The following is a 16,545-nucleotide window of genomic DNA, read 5'->3' as shown; positions in this document are numbered from 1 at the left end:
TTTTGGCTCGAATGAACTCTGAACATCGACCCACGCGTAGTTCTGCACCTTGATGCTAGGTGGCACCAACATACTTTGAACAAAATTGATTTTTATTAAAAGCGAAACGCTAGTTAGTAGTTCAAAATTTACAACGTCACAATACTTCCCCTCCTACGAAAAGGTTCAACAGGTTGAACCACGCTGCCCTCAGCGTCATCCAACAACTACTAACAATTTGCCTGAAACAAACAAAAAAAAAACACAGAAGTTACGCGTGAACGCACATCTACTACTAACAAGGAAAATTGTCTAACAAAATAAATATACTGAAAACAGTGTAAGGTTTTATACATTATACTTAACTACACAACCCTAACTTCTAAAAAGAATATATACAAAAAACTTCATGGTGTCTAAGACACTTGAGTGGAAACATCTTGGCATCATTCTTCAGCTGACTGATAGAATGCGTCTAGGCCTACGGTGGTTCACTCTTTTAAACTACCATCGTAATATTTGTTACTCAACAAATACGGAAAATCTGGTTGTGAACGGGTCCATCTGATATGGCAACCGTTCTCTATCCCATTCGGAAAAATAAAACCGAATCAAAATCGGAATATGAGAAAAAAAACGAAATAACTCTCCTAGAAAATAGATCTCGGAACAGAATCGGAAAAAATAACAGAAATGATCCATTATCTAGAAGGAAAACGAAAACAAAACACAAAACCCCCCCTTTTCGTTATCCCCAAAGTACGATATTTGCATTTTTACTTTCTCAACCGGTTGGTCTACCACAAGCATTCCAATCATCACATATTCATCCCTACATACATCCACTACATTCCTCCTCAACTGAACCATGGTAATGTAACTGTTAACTCAGAACATCACTACACTCATTCAAATTCCTAATTGAATATTGATAACTTAAATATTCAAACAGTTTAGACCAAACTAAGTAATGGCAAATATCTACTTCTTAATATCCTTAATATGCCAAGTGCCTATTGGGTGGTTGTCAGCTACTCTAACTAGTTCGTAAACCAAAGGTGACAAAACCTTGACAACCCTGCACTTTTCATACTTAGGTGCCAGCTTAGCTGCGAAAAAATTTGTAGCGTCGCTTTGTGGATAGGTCTTTTTCCACACTATATCCCCAACAGAATAGCTTGCAGACCTACGCCTTAAGTTGTAATGCGTTGCATACTCTGCATGAGCCTGAAACAAATTTCTCCTAACCTGACCAAATATGTCCTCCAAAGATCCAAACTTTCCTGCGTATTCCTCCCTTGGAATTCCGGCCTCGTACTCCTTATCCGTGTCCTTATAGAAGGAACCATTTAAAACCGGTTCTCTAGCGTGGACAAGGAAGAACGGGGAGAATCCAGTGGATTCATTAACCGCACTGTTTATGGCGAACTGGACCTTGTACAGGTTTTCGTCCCAGGACCTGTGGTTATCTTTCACAAAAGCGGCTACAGCAGTCATAACAACCTTATTGTACCTCTCAACAAGGTTAACTTGCGGAGTGTACAGTGGTGTGTAGTGTAATTTCGGAATATTATAACGCTTAATGAGATTACGGAATTCAGATCCTGTAAATTGGGACCCATTGTCCACAATCACAGTCTCTGGAACACTATGGTTCAAAAATACAAAATTCTCTAGCGCTTTAACAACAGCGGCACCTGTGGCACGCCGTAACGGAAACAACATTGTATATTTCGAAAAACAACAAGTCACCACAAAAAGAAATGTAAATCCTGATTTAGACCTAGGCAAAGGTCCGACTAAATCAGCCGAAATGACCTGAAAAGGTCTCTCGCAGACTTTAGGCTTCCCTAGCAGACCTGGAGTGGCTGATGTCGTGTGTTTATACGCAGAGCAAGTATCACAATTCTTAACGTACTCAACCACGTCCTTATACATACCACGCCAAAAATATCTGAGGGATAATCTGCGATGAGTTTTGAACACACCAAAATGACCTGCAGTTGCATCTGCATGGTTTTGTTGCATAATTCTAAGGATGTCGTTCTTGTGGACTACCTCTTTCCAGTCGAACTCACTGAGAAGCTGGTATTTACATTTACTGTAACGATATAGTTTATCGTTCAAAATACAAAAATTCGGAAAATTTGCTGGATTGATTTTACAGCCATTAAATGTTTTGTCATACCAGTCATCTACCAAAACTTGTTGACTAGAGTTATCATTACGATCACCAACTACATCTACGTGTATGAGTCTCGACAAGGTATCCGGAACTACATTATCACAACCCTTCCTATGTTCGATAACAAAATTATACTGTGATAATCTACAACCCCATCTGGCGAGTCGTCCTGAGGGATTTTCTAAATTTAAGAACCACTTTAGGGATGCATGGTCTGTGATAATTGTGACTGGCTTGGAACCAAAATAAGCCTGAAATTTCTCCACTGCAAAAATCACAGCTAGAGCCTCGCGTTCCGTCGCGCTGTAATTCCTTTCGTTTTTATTTAGGCTCCTACTGACATACGCAATGGGATGATCGCAACCATCGGTTTCTTGCGTCAGCATACCACCAACACCATATGCAGAAGCATCACAATGTATTTTGAATGGTTTTTCAAAATTCGGTACCGCAAGAACAGGTGCGGTTACCAACGCATTCTTCAATGTATTAAATGCTACCTCTGCCTGTTCGCTCCACTCAAATTTAGGTGCGTTCTTTCCTTTACTCGTTAGTCTATTGAGTGGTGCAGCGATGGTTGAAAAATTCCTAATAAAGCGCCTGTACCAAGAACAAGTGCCTAGGAAAATCTTTACCTCCTGTGCAGTTTTTGGGGTCGGAAAGTTCAAAACTGCGGCAACTTTTCCAGGATCTGTGCGTAAACCAAATTCATCCACTATATACCCTAAATATTTCAAAGAGTTTCTAAAAAAAATTACATTTATCAAAATTTATGGATAGTTGAGCCATTTTTAGTTTATCCAGAACTCTGTTTAATAAAATTAAATGGGTTTCAAAATCAGCAGAACAAATAACAATATCATCTATATAACAAAATACTATTCCATTTTCAATATCACTACAAAAATTTTGATTAAATAACTGGTCCATTAACCTCTGCTGTCGTGCTGGTGCACCGCATAGGCCAAACGGCATGACTTTAAATTTGAATAACCCTCTACCAGGAACTGTAAAACTGGTTTTTTCCTGAGAGTCGTTAGCTAACGGAATTTGCCAGAAACTTGAACTTAAATCAATCGATGATAAAAACCTTGCCTCTTTCAAGCTATCTAGAATTTGTGGAATGTACGGTATTGAGTATGAATCCCCCTTTGTCACTGAATTTAATTTCCTGCAATCTAGGCAAAATCTCCAGTCTCCATTTGCCTTTTTCACTAAAATTGCTGGGTTATTCCAAGGGCTTTCACTCGGAGTAACTACGTCCATTTCCAGCATCCTATCTAACTCTTTACTTAAAGCTTCCTTCTTTTCGGGAGAAAGTGGATATTGTTTTATTTTTATTGGCAAGGCATCACCGGTGTCAATAACATGTTCAATTAATTTTGTTCTACCCAATCCAATTTTCTCTGAAGAAATATCTAAAAATTTATTTACTACAGACTGGGCTAATTCTTTCTGTTGAGATGATAAGTTTTCAAAAGAAGTGATGGTATGAATTTGTTTATTATCAATCGCACAAATATTGTAAAATTGAGAAGGTGCCTTAATTAATTCTAAATTATCAAAAATGCCAGGGGCTAACTGAAATGTTTTCCAAAAGTCACAGCCAAAAATAACATCCGCTATTATAGAGGGTACTACAAAAAATTTTATTATGTGAGTTACGGAATTATAAGTAATCGGAATAAACATATAACCCATGCAATCAAGTTTGTCTCCATTTGCCACTGAAAATGTGGTATCAATACTGCTATGCAGTTTATAACCGAATCTCAAAAAAACCTTGTGCGCCTGGTTACCCAAAATTGACGCGCAAGCACCGGAATCTAGTAAACCTGTAATCTCAAAACCGTCAACAAAAACCTTTAAATGTGGCCTAAAGTCTCGTTTATCCACTGAATACAGAACTGTGTCAGGTAAAAGGGATGTTTTGTTGTTAATGACCAAGTTCTTTACTTGTGTCTCTGCACAGTTCTTACTAATTAGTTTTTTTGAATTTTTGTCCGGAGCGGGTTTACTAATCGCCTTTTTACTACAACTTGGACATGTCTTTACTGTAAAGTTCTGACGTCCACACGAAAAACATCTAATAAATTTCGGAACTGTCCTGCAAAATTTAAAGGAATGGTTACCCTTGCCGCACTTGTAACATAGTTGTTTATTTGTTTTCGAAAAATCAGTGCCTTTACTTGTATCAACCTTAGGTGCAGGTGTGACTGAAAGTGTGTTTATCTGTTTTGTCACTTGTTTGTAAGCAAACTCTGAACTTAAAGTTGCCTTACTGTTAGTAGGCTCAGAAAATAAGGCGGAACGCTGCCTCGCAGCCTCTAGTTTGCGACACTTTTCCTTCAACATTGCGACAGACTTAATGTCAACAAGAGCTAATTGTTCTGAGTAAAAAGGGCGAATATTATGTAATAAAATTTGTAACTTTTGTTCTTCGGAAAGTGGTGTTGACAACCTTGAAAACATGCAAAACATTATAGCGAAATAGATAGACACAGGTTCTTCAGAGCCTTGTGTTCTTGCTCGAATTTCACCTAGCAACCTGTAGTCATAATCTACTGCATCAAATTCCTCTAAAAATAAAGTTTTCAATTCTGACCAAGACGAAACTTGACATTTGTTGCCTCTGTACCATAACAATGCTCGGCCTGTAAAAAGATGAAATGCAGAAACAAATAATTTTCCATCTGAAACGCCATAAGATCTTTTATATTCCTCAACGCGTTCGATGAAACTGCGCGGATCACCCTGTCCGTTGAAATTTAACTTCCACTTGGCAACATTTTTATCACCAGTGCAGTCAACGGCGGTACTCTCGGAATCCAGTGATTCGTCGTGAGACGACTCATTGTCAGCATCTAATCTGGAAATCAAACTCTGCAACTTTGTATGTAATTCACTCTTCCTACTTATTAAGCTGAGTTCGGAACACTGTATTCTCAAAATTCTAAAGTACAAATGTGAAGCTAAAGCTTTAGACCTACAGAGGGCATGTCTATCTTTAGTGTCAGAACACTTTTTTAATAAATCTTCTAAGTCTTGAAGTTTTTTAGTAATAACCCCTAACTCACTTTCAGAAGTGAAATCCGTCTCTAAAATTGATTCAGAAGGAATTTCCTGAATTAATTGTTTTAACTGTTTCTTTAAACCTAGCACTGTAGGTGCTGGAGTTTCGGAACGAATGGATACCTCATAACACAATTCGTCCTTCAAAAGTGAATGAAACTGGGTAAAAGTCTGTTCCATTGTGTTAAGTCAAAACACATTTAACAAAATATCGAGCTTGTGTAACTGTCTATGTTTAGCCTTATACAAATTGGTTAAACACAAACACAAAAGAAGTTATTTAAACTATTAAATATACACAAGCAAAATACACAACAAAAACAATATTCTTAAGTCTATCCTAACTATTTTATCAATTATGTTCCTATTCCAAAATATTGTTAATAATACAAGCACATATTATTACTAAAGTAAACAAAATATAACAAAATAAAACTTCCCAAAATTGAATAAATGATTGTAAGGTGCAGTATCACCTTTATGAGTACACAGTGTGTTACAACCTTTACAATTACAAAAGTAAACAGGCAGCAAAGTTGCAATGAACTCTGAATAGCATATTATCTTTAAAAAAAACAAAGAGATTGTGCAATGGTTTGATGACTGTTACTTTACACTTTTAACACATAACCTAAAATACAACAAAATCTGTTTCTAAATGTCACTTTAAACTACCAGCATTCAATTAAACTTAACATGTTTTGTGTGTGAAGTAGCTTTTATCATAACCTTAACACAGCTCTAAACAAAATTTCAACAAAATAATGAAGTATCAAGTCACTGAAAAAAAATTGTTCATAACTTCATACTTGAACTTAATGTAATCTCTGAATATAGTTTATATATTTAGTTTCACAAGTTGTAACTCTTAGTATTTATAAATGTATGTGTGTAACTAGTTAACGGCACATAGCGTTTCAAAACTTTAATTATACTAAGTTACCGGAATTTTCAAACATAAGATGTACTTACTATTGAAAGCAATACCCAACAACAACTCAGTTAAGCAATGTTTATTACTAAACTGAAGGCAAACATTCACTTATACACCTCAAAGGTAAGTCAAATAACATAATTGAACGGCATAAGCACCATTTATAATGTGTTAATTAAATAAGAAAAAAAACCAATGTTGGACTATACTCAGAAAATTACTTAAACTATCAAACAAAATTTCTAACTATTAGTTATTATTTAGTTAGTTAACCATAAAAACAGCTTAGTGCTCTTTGCAATGTGTCACTACTTAGAAAATTGTACAATCAGCGGAGTACATTTCATAAAATTTACAAAATTTCTCAAAATATACAGAAATAACTATATAAAAAAAAACGTTCGGGCGCCATTTGTAAGGGTGGTAAATTGGGCGGAATAGAAATATACCCGGATACGGAATAATCTACCACCTTACAAAGATTAGAGGAAAAAAAAATAATTTTACTTACTTGATCTATCTACCTAGTAAAGAATAGAAGCTAGCCGTCGACTCCCTTGTAATGTATATGAGGTGTTATAAATGAAATTTGCTAGATGTTAGGCAAAATTGTTTTTAATGTAACTTTTACCGGGGTCGCTTAATACATAGTGATGGCTAATAATGCTTAGTTATTCTAGCTTAATGCCAAGACTTAATTTAGATACATTAGAATGCCTTAGGTAGATAGTACATAAAATCTATGTTTTAAATTTAAGATGCCATTGGCATGGAATAGACAATGACACAGTAAAATTCATAAAATTGTTTCAAAATAAAAGCTCAGTAGTAAAGACAGGGTTCTTACTGTACACATACACTAAGAAGGTTCACTAAACTGTTCCAGGATACAAACATTTGCTTACTTGTAGGTGCGAAGACTGCAAGGTAGCTGGACGGCATCGGCCAAGATCCAAAACTCAATTTATTTGATTCTTCACAACCGAAATGTTTCATTACAAGGATTTTCACCAAGTCTTATCCATAGAAATTAAGTTGCCAACGTGAATGTGCAAAAGAAATAAATACGGAAAACGGAAACTAAAAACGGAAACGCAAACGGAAACGCAAACGGAAACCCTGTAACAAAGAAAAACAAGATTATAATTTGTGCTGTGTGAAAATTTCGACACGTGGAATTTTCCCGATCAAACACAACTCACCTATTGAACTCCTGGCCACCAATGGTTTTCAGGAGTCCACCCACAACCCATTATCCTCATTTATTTGGGAAGGTAAAATAACTGGAACTGAAAGGGAAAATCATGAAATTAGGATTTTCTCTAACCAAACCGCCATTTTGTCGAATCCACATTACTTGATTTTTCACTCACCATAATTGATGAAACATTGAAATACGTTAGGATGACTAAATTTATAACTATTGTATTTTCCCAGGCGAAGCCATGGGCGAAAAAGAGTGAGATTTTCCTGGAACGAAAAAATTCGTCTTCACATGTTGACTCCAGAAAAATTCTAAATCTCACCAATCGGTGTTGCCAGACGCAACCCGAGTGTGGCCGCTCTCAGTTAGATTGATCATGAAGCCAATTCATTTTTGAATATTTGCGGAACCTAAGGATATATTATAAGAACCGTTTTGTTAATGACTTAACAATAAACAAATGATATTATGGTTTTATTTAATTATTTTGTTTTATTTTTACGACAATTGACAACGAAGCAAACGCCATCTATTTTGGCTCGAATGAACTCTGAACATCGACCCACGCGTAGTTCTGCACCTTGATGCTAGGTGGCACCAACATACTTTGAACAAAATTGATTTTTATTAAAAGCGAAACGCTAGTTAGTAGTTCAAAATTTACAACGTCACAGTGGTGTGCGGTTACCGTTGGAGAGCGCGTGCTGCGGGATGTGCCACTTGGCGGCGGCGACCTGCTGCGGCGGCGGCTGGTGCTGGTGCGGCGCGTGCGGCTGGTGCAGCGCGAGGTGCGCGTGGTGCAGCGGCGCGGGGGAGGGCGTGCGCGGGCCGCCGCTGCGCCGCCCGCTCGCCGCCGCCGCGTTGGCGTTGTGGACGTACGCGTTGCTTGCGTACGCGCCCATCACTGCCGAGGACACAAGTCTGTCCGTTACCGTCCAGCGGGTGACTCGCTAACTTACTGTCAACACTGAACGATAGCCACCGAGTTCATTTGACATATTTTATTGGTTCTACATTCAGTGATATTGAAACATTTTTTCGTAGAAAAGCATTCAAAATGAATGTAAATGAGCTTGGTGGCTATCATTGAGTGTTACACTGAGTTAGCGAACTAATAGGCTGGCCGGAAATAAATAATTTAAAGCCAGCGAGTAGAGATTTTAAAATGTTAAATTAAACGAGGCTGTTAACTATAAAATAAAACTGATTCAATTTTGTTTATTTTCACAAATAAAGACCTAATGGTTACTGAGACGATTTCCCTGTATCTCCAGAAGTTTTAGATTTCCGCATACTGTAGTGGTTCAAAAAACAAACTGTATATACAATTTCCAAGATACAACGGTCAGAGCATGACACGTACTACCAACAGGTAGGGTCTTCTACATACGTAGCTGGCCATACATTACGGGCACTCACTCTGCTGGTAAGCCTGCTGCATGGCGGGCAGCGCGGCGTGCGGCGCGGCGTGCGGCGCGGCGTGCGGCGCGGCGAGCGGCGCGGCGGCGCGGCGCGCTCCGCTCGCGTTGAGCAGGCCCCGCAGGTTCATCTCATTCATGCCTGCAATATTATATCATGCAAATTGCCATCATTCCACGCTATAAATGACATCTGACATAGTACTTTAGTTAAGTCTGTTATTTTAGTGTTTTCCCGCAGCCGTTGATTCTCAAAATTCTTTGTTATTAGGACAAAACGGGTTAACTTCGTCACGTGATCCCAGATATTATATTATTATGTCAAAACAAGACATGAATGAATATGGTCTTGGATTTGAGCCACATTTAATGGTACATTCTATATTGATCTCTTTGAGTTAATAGTAGCAGTCCCAGTTGTGAAATAGCAACACCAAGTCTTTTGTTGTTTATAGTTGTATTATGCTGGATTTACACGATCCAGGAATGACTTGGCTCCTTGGCTGGCTCTTGTTTGGTTTTATTTAGTGGAGCTTTTACAGTTTTGTGCCACGTTCATGTGGTTACTGTTTGTTTGACATGTTTAGCTTATAGTAACAAGGTTAGATGGCCGGTTCGGTTCCTCTTGAAGGGGTATGGAGGAGACGGTCCAGGTAGGTTCGTTAAGTTTGTCTAATTGCGGGGTGGTGAAGGTGACGTGCGGGTGCCGCAGCGGCGTGTGCGACACCGCCGCCACGTACGACTGCGGACGTACACATGCCTTCGTTTTGGTCCTTCGAGCCGGATAGACACATACCGTGCAGATGATGCGGGTGGGTGGTGGAGGTGACGTGCGGGTGCCGTAGCGGCGTGTGCGACACCACCGCCACGTACGACTGCGGACGTACACATGCCTTCGTTGTGGTCCTTCGAGCCAGATAGACACATACCGTGCAGATGATGCGGGTGGGTGGTGGTGACGTGCGGGTGCCGCGGCGGCGTGTGCGACACCACCGCCACGTACGACTGCGGACGTACACATGCCTTCGTTGTGGTCCTTCGAGCCGGATAGACGCATACCGTGCAGATGATGCGGGTGGGTGGTGGTGACGTGCGGGTGCCGCGGCGGCGTGTGCGACACCACCGCCACGTACGACTGCGGACGTACACATGCCTTCGTTGTGGTCCTTCGAGCCGGATAGACACATACCGTGCAGATGATGCGGGTGGGTGGTGGAGGTGACGTGCGGGTGCCGCGGCGGCGTGTGCGACACCGTCACCACGTACGACTGCGGACGTACACATGCCTTCGTTGTGGTCCTTCGAGCCAGATAGACACATACCGTGCAGATGATGCGGGTGGGTGGTGGAGGTGACGTGCGGGTGCCGCAGCGGCGTGTGCGACACCACCGCCACGTACAACTGCGGACGTACACATGCCTTCGTTGTGGTCCTTCGAGCCGGATAGACACATACCGTGCAGATGATGCGGGTGGGTGGTGGAGGTGACGTGCGGATGCCGTAGCGGCGTGTGCGACACCACCGCCACGTACGACTGCGGACGTACACATGCCTTCGTTGTGGTCCTTCGAGCCAGATAGACACATACCGTGCAGATGATGCGGGTGGGTGGTGGAGGTGACGTGCGGGTGCCGTAGCGGCGTGTGTGCGACACCACCGCCACGTACGACTGCGGACGTACACATGCCTTCGTTGTGGTCCTTCGAGCCAGATAGACACATACCGTGCAGATGATGCGGGTGGGTGGTGGTGACGTGCGGGTGCCGCGGCGGCGTGTGCGACACCACCGCCACGTACGACTGCGGACGTACACATGCCTTCGTTGTGGTCCTTCGAGCCGGATAGACACATACCGTGCAGATGATGCGGGTGGGTGGTGGTGACGTGCGGGTGCCGCGGCGGCGTGTGCGACACCACCGCCACGTACGACTGCGGACGTACACATGCCTTCGTTGTGGTCCTTCGAGCCGGATAGACACATACCGTGCAGATGATGCGGGTGGGTGGTGGAGGTGACGTGCGGGTGCCGCAGCGGCGTGTGCGACACCACCGCCACGTACAACTGCGGACGTACACATGCCTTCGTTGTGGTCCTTCGAGCCGGATAGACGCATACCGTGCAGATGATGCGGGTGGGTGGTGGAGGTGACGTGCGGGTGCCGCGGCGGCGTGTGCGACACCGGCGCCACGTACGACTGCGGATGTACACATGCCTTCGTTGTGGTCCTTCGAGCCAGATAGACACATACCGTGCAGATGATGCGGGTGGGTGGTGGTGGTGACGTGCGGGTGCCGCGGCGGCGTGTGCGACACCGCCGCCACGTACGACTGCGGACGTACACATGCCTTCGTTGTGGTCCTTCGAGCCGGATAGACACATACCGTGCAGATGATGCGGGTGGGTGGTGGAGGTGACGTGCGGGTGCCGTAGCGGCGTGTGCGACACCACCGCCACGTACGACTGCGGACGTACACATGCCTTCGTTGTGGTCCTTCGAGCCAGATAGACACATACCGTGCAGATGATGCGGGTGGGTGGTGGAGGTGACGTGCGGGTGCCGCAGCGGCGTGTGCGCACGCGCTCGCGGCAGCATGTAGCCCGCGCCCACCGTGCCGCCCGCGCCCGACACCGCCGCCACGTACGACTGAGACATACATACACCCTCGTTAAACCATACAACTATGGACGACGCGAATACACGCTTCCATCTGATCAAAACTAGGACGTTCTATCAACAAATCTAACGATACTTCGTGGCCTAACGACATAAAATGAGTACAGATGTAATATAAATCACAACTACAGTCGATTTTAGCATGTATCGGATGATCTTGACATTTTAAATTAAAAGTAACTAACACGTAACGAACGCGCGCGAGATTCCGGTCTTGACTTTGAGCTCTAGAAAGAAACAGAGTTTTTAATAATCTATCCTTAACTACTTGATATTACGAAACACTTGGATAAATATGGCGGCTCCGAAGCAGTTGTGTCGTGTGGTGCCCATTATAATATTCCCGCATGGCTTTGTAGACTAATAACTATGCGGTAATCTTTTTACTGCTCGAGGGTGAAAAGTCTACTTTATAGGTTTAATAATGATGGAAATGTATTGCAAAAATGCATTTCGAATTCTACAATTACAAGCCATAAAAAAAACCAATCACAAATCTTCGCATAGTACTGCTTAATTTTTTGCTACAGAAACATTATAAAAAAACAATAATACAACCACATCATAAAATACACAAAAATACAAGCAAATAACAGATCTAAAGGTGAATAAATTTGAAACAAAAATAGATTTTTTAATTAAATTTTATGTACCTGGTATCGTGCCAGAGTCTAAGACATGAAAAGTAATAAAGTGAATTAGATACGTGCTTATAAATATATACTATCTAATGTACATAGTTTCAATATAAATATATACTTATATACATCTAATGTACATAGTTTCAATATAAATTTGTTGTCTTTACAAAGAATGGAAAGGTGCACATTATACATGTTAGCTGTTTGATATCACACCAGATACAATGGAGTAAAGTGGATTCATTTAAGTGTTATTATGTTATATACACCAGAAAGTTCAGGCCAGAGCGAATCACATTTGCGATGATTGCATTTGTTTCGCATATTAATAAAACAAGTTTATGTGATATACAAGGGACAATGGTTTCCTGGGCTCTTTACCTGATGCATGGCGACCTGCTGCAGCGCCACCACGGCGGAGGGCGGCGGCGCGGCGGCGTGGTAGGGGCCGAGCGCGTTGCTGGCCGCACCGCCCGCAGCGGCGTTGGCGGCAGCGGCGGCGGCGTTGGCAGCGGCCGTGTTGGGGCCCGGGCTGCCGGCCGCGCCGCCGTCCACCTTGCCGTCCACCACGATCGCGCCGATGTTGGACAGCACTGGAATGAGCCACATACATTAGTACGGAATCTGTTCACCAAATTAAACACGTTTGTGAAGTAAAACGTCGCATGTGTGTCTATATTGTGGGCAGCGTTCAGGTAGCTTAGAGATGTCTTCTTGTCCAAAATCCCTCAGTTCGGTACACGCAGTGGCCCGAACACCCTCAGTGCTTGAAGACCGAGCTCTTCGAACAGTGCGTGTTGTCAGTGATGACATATGGATCCGAGACATGGTCGCTAACTATGGGCCTCATAAGAAAGCTCAGAGTCACTCAGCGGGCGATGGAAAGAGCTATGCGTGATCGCGACGCGTAGTTTCTCTACGTGATCAAATCAGAAATGAGGAGAACGAGTTACCGACATAGCTCAACGGGTTGCGAAGCGAAGTGGCAATGGGCAGAGCACATTATGCGGAAAAGACGTTGGGGTTCCAAGGTGCTGGAATGACAACGTCGCCCCGGAAGATGCAGTGTTGGAAGACCCCCCACTAGGTGGACGGACAACATCAGACGAGTTGCAGGAAAGTCTCATGTGCAAGTCCCTACAAGAGTAGGTCTGTTGTCCAGAAGTGGATGTCTATCGGTTGATGATGATGATATGGCCGTGTCATTGTATTACTGGACTACCGCGCATCAGTTCAGACAGCTTGTCAAGCGCGAGCGAGCAGCGCACAGGTAACTCCGGGTTGAGGATGTATGCTCGTCGACTCTGAGTTGGAAGTGTCTCGATACTGTACACTAGTCAGTATGGCTGTGTCACAAATAATACTGAACTCACCACGCACGAGGTCTGGCAGCTTATCAAGCGCGAGCGAGCATCGCACAGGTAACTCCGGGTTGAGGATGTATGCTCGTCGACTCTGAGTTGGAAGTGTCTCGATACTGTACACTAGTCAGTATGGCTGTGTCACAAATAATACTGAACTCACCACGCACGAGGTCTGGCAGCTTATCAAGCGCGAGCGAGCATCGCACAGGTAACTCCGGGTTGAGGATGTATGCTCGTCGACTCTGAGTTGGCAGTGTCTCGATACTGTACACTAGTCGGTATGGCTGTGTCACAAATAATACTGAACTCACCACGCACGAGGTCTGGCAGCTTATCAAGCGCGAGCGAAATGCGCACAGGTATTTCTGGGTTAGGGATGTCTGCTCTGCGACTCTTGATGCGCTGCAGGTGTGCCGATACTGTGCGCTTGCTGTGCAGGATGGCCGTGTCACTGCCCTGAAAAAATGTATTAAAAAAATTGGTCGATAAAATGTCGTCCTTCAAACCCGATCAGATATTATGAAAAAAAAATCGGATGGGTTTAACAATCAGTATGGAACAGGTGAAATTTAGACGATCTCGCCGCACCACGAGCGGCTCGAGCGCGTTCTTTTTCTCGCTCAGCGTGCGCCACTTGCCACGCGCTTTGATCGCGATGTTTTGATGATTTTGGCAGGGCGAATGTCACCTGCTCGAGCGCCGTGTTGACGAAGTCCACGCAGTGGTCGGTGATGGCCGCGAGCTGCTCGAGCGCGTCCTTCTTCTCGCTCAGCGTGCGTTGCTTGGCGTCGCACACCTCGTTGAGCCGCAGCACTAGCTGCTTGCCGCGCGTGTTGATCGCGTTCGTCAATCTACAACCGATACACGTGCAGTTTTACCTGAGCTTCTTGATAGAATACAAGAGATTACTCGAAGACGCCTGGACCGATTTTGGAAATTCTTTTTTGTTTGAAAGGGTATACTTCAAAGTTGGTCCCATTTAAATTTGGTGAAGATCTGATGAACATCTTCGAAGATAGATAATGGAAATCCTCAACGGATAAGAGTAAATTGCTCGCGATCAGTGCAATAACTTAGTAAACAGTAGATTTTTAACCAGTTATAACATAATTCCATGGGGCCACTAAAAATTGTGAAACAAATTTTTTTTACAAAAAAAAATAAAAACCGACTTCGATACACAAACACTAAAAATTGAAAAATAATTTAATTTATTACCGAATATATTATGTATACAAGAGTTAATATAGTTCCATAATAATACTTTTTTGGGTCGGTACCAATGAGGTGCCATTGTGGAGTCTCATAAAAATATGAAGTCTAGACGATTCGCGCAGCTAAAGCTAATTGGCACCGGCACCAAAAAGTATTATTATGGAACTATATTAACTCTTGTATACATAATATATTCGGTAATAAATTAAATTATTTTTCAATTTTTAGTGTTTGTGTATCGAAGTCTGTTTTTATTTTTTTTGTAATTTTTTTTATTGTTACCATTCTCTTAATAATAATATACTAAGGCGATTTTAATGTGGTTTTTCATTAAGTATGTATCACTTCTGGAAAGGTTCTTGGATTGTTTCACGGCTGTAACTCACAAAGAAGCCGTTGCAATCGTGTTTTACCATGTTATTATTTTTTCCTGAAAAAATTAATGTGGTTTTTAAAAATTTTTGTTTTGTCTTGTGGTGTGACAAATAAATTAGAAAGTTGTATAGCTCGATGGGCATTGGGCACTCACTTGACGACCGTCTGCGTGATCTCGTGCACGAGCGCCTTCTTCTTCTCCGCGATGAGGTGCTGCCGGTCGCGGATCACCTTCATGGCGGAGCCCAGCAGCACGCGCTTGTAGCTCACTTCCGACAGCAGTGCCGCCACGCTGCCGCGCGCCTGTGTACACGCACACACTACACTACTTGAATGGCTACCAAAACTTCTGCGTCGGCACACGCTCGACAGAAGCGAGGAATTTTTTGTGAAAATAATTTGGACTAGACTGGACCAGAACAGTTTAGTCCGAACCGATCCAGTCTTCTCCGATTCGACCCGGTTTGATCCGGTCCAATATGAAAAAGTCAACTCTGTGCCCAGCTGGCACACCTAAAAGCCAATAATTGGGAATTGAATTGAAAAAGTCAAGTAAAATAAAACGTTTTTATCTTGTGTTTTGGGGAAGTTAGCACTACCGGTAACGTTTGTTCTCATTTTACTCCCTGGCAGCGGATGCCAAACGTACTTAAAAAAGTTTTACTTCAAAATGTGTGGCGAACCCCATACAAGTACTAGGCGCTACACGAGGCACTACAGATATCGCGAGCTCCGAACAAGTAACTGTTTGACGTGTTGAGGTTATGGTAACCAAGTTGGTTCGGGACCGCTAGGAGGGGATTGGAAGAGGCGGTCTCGGTAGTAGGTGGTTTCCCTCAGTAGGAACGTTGTTGGGTGTATACCTGTGCAGCCATCTCGGTGCTGAACTGGTACTTGTGGTCGCGATGATGCTGCAGCTGGCAGTCGCGGCACGTCAGCCGGTCGCACGTCTCGCAGAACAGCGCCAGCCTCTCCTGGACAAACAAACAACCACCATTATTACGACACTTTGGACTTTATAGTGTGGTCCTTCCGTCTTGAGCCTGTAAAATGAGGGTACCTGCGGATGGTCCCTGCAGAACATGTCGTTGGAGGAGCGCACGCCGCCCTGCGCCGCCTGCAGCTCCGACAACGCGTCGTCTTTGGACTTTATAGTGTGGTCCTTCGTTATCTTGAGCCTGCAACGAGCAACCATCATCATAATATTATGAACCTATCGCCACCCCACTATCTGTATCTGAGGATGGGTCTCCTCTTAGAATGAAAAGGACTTAGAGCGCACATTGCAGCCAAGTGTAGATTGGCAAAATTCACACGTCGCCGAGAGAACCCTCAGGCATGCAGGTTTCCTCACAGTGTTTTCCTTTACTAGCCAATTCAATCGTACATTTTTTTTAAATCATGTAAATGATTGCCCCCAGGGTACATGCGCGTGCGTTGCGCAGTTGTCGCAGATGAACTCTGCGCAGTCCACGCAGTAGCT

General features: G+C 43.2%; 1 protein-coding gene across 1 annotated transcript in view; it reads right to left on the bottom strand.

The window, feature by feature from the left end:
* The window catches only part of LOC117992758 (E3 ubiquitin-protein ligase TRIM33-like), a 31,904-nt gene that overhangs the window by 10,455 nt on the left and 4,904 nt on the right, over nt 1–16,545 (bottom strand). Inside the window, exons 5-14 of the mRNA XM_069506104.1 lie at nt 16,123–16,240; nt 15,926–16,036; nt 15,217–15,365; nt 14,161–14,323; nt 13,784–13,928; nt 12,490–12,701; nt 12,121–12,138; nt 11,308–11,437; nt 8,794–8,934; nt 8,063–8,278 (exon numbers count right to left, since the gene is read on the bottom strand). Of these exons, the coding sequence (XP_069362205.1) occupies nt 8,063–8,278; nt 8,794–8,934; nt 11,308–11,437; nt 12,121–12,138; nt 12,490–12,701; nt 13,784–13,928; nt 14,161–14,323; nt 15,217–15,365; nt 15,926–16,036; nt 16,123–16,240 (1,403 nt within the window). The remainder of the gene's footprint in view (nt 1–8,062; nt 8,279–8,793; nt 8,935–11,307; nt 11,438–12,120; nt 12,139–12,489; nt 12,702–13,783; nt 13,929–14,160; nt 14,324–15,216; nt 15,366–15,925; nt 16,037–16,122; nt 16,241–16,545) is intronic.

This window comes from Maniola hyperantus, chromosome 22 (assembly GCF_902806685.2).
Source record: "Maniola hyperantus chromosome 22, iAphHyp1.2, whole genome shotgun sequence".
Lineage (NCBI taxonomy): Eukaryota > Metazoa > Arthropoda > Insecta > Lepidoptera > Nymphalidae > Maniola > Maniola hyperantus.
Note: the sequence above shows the minus strand (reverse complement) of the source record. Positions and strands in the feature narration are given on the sequence as shown.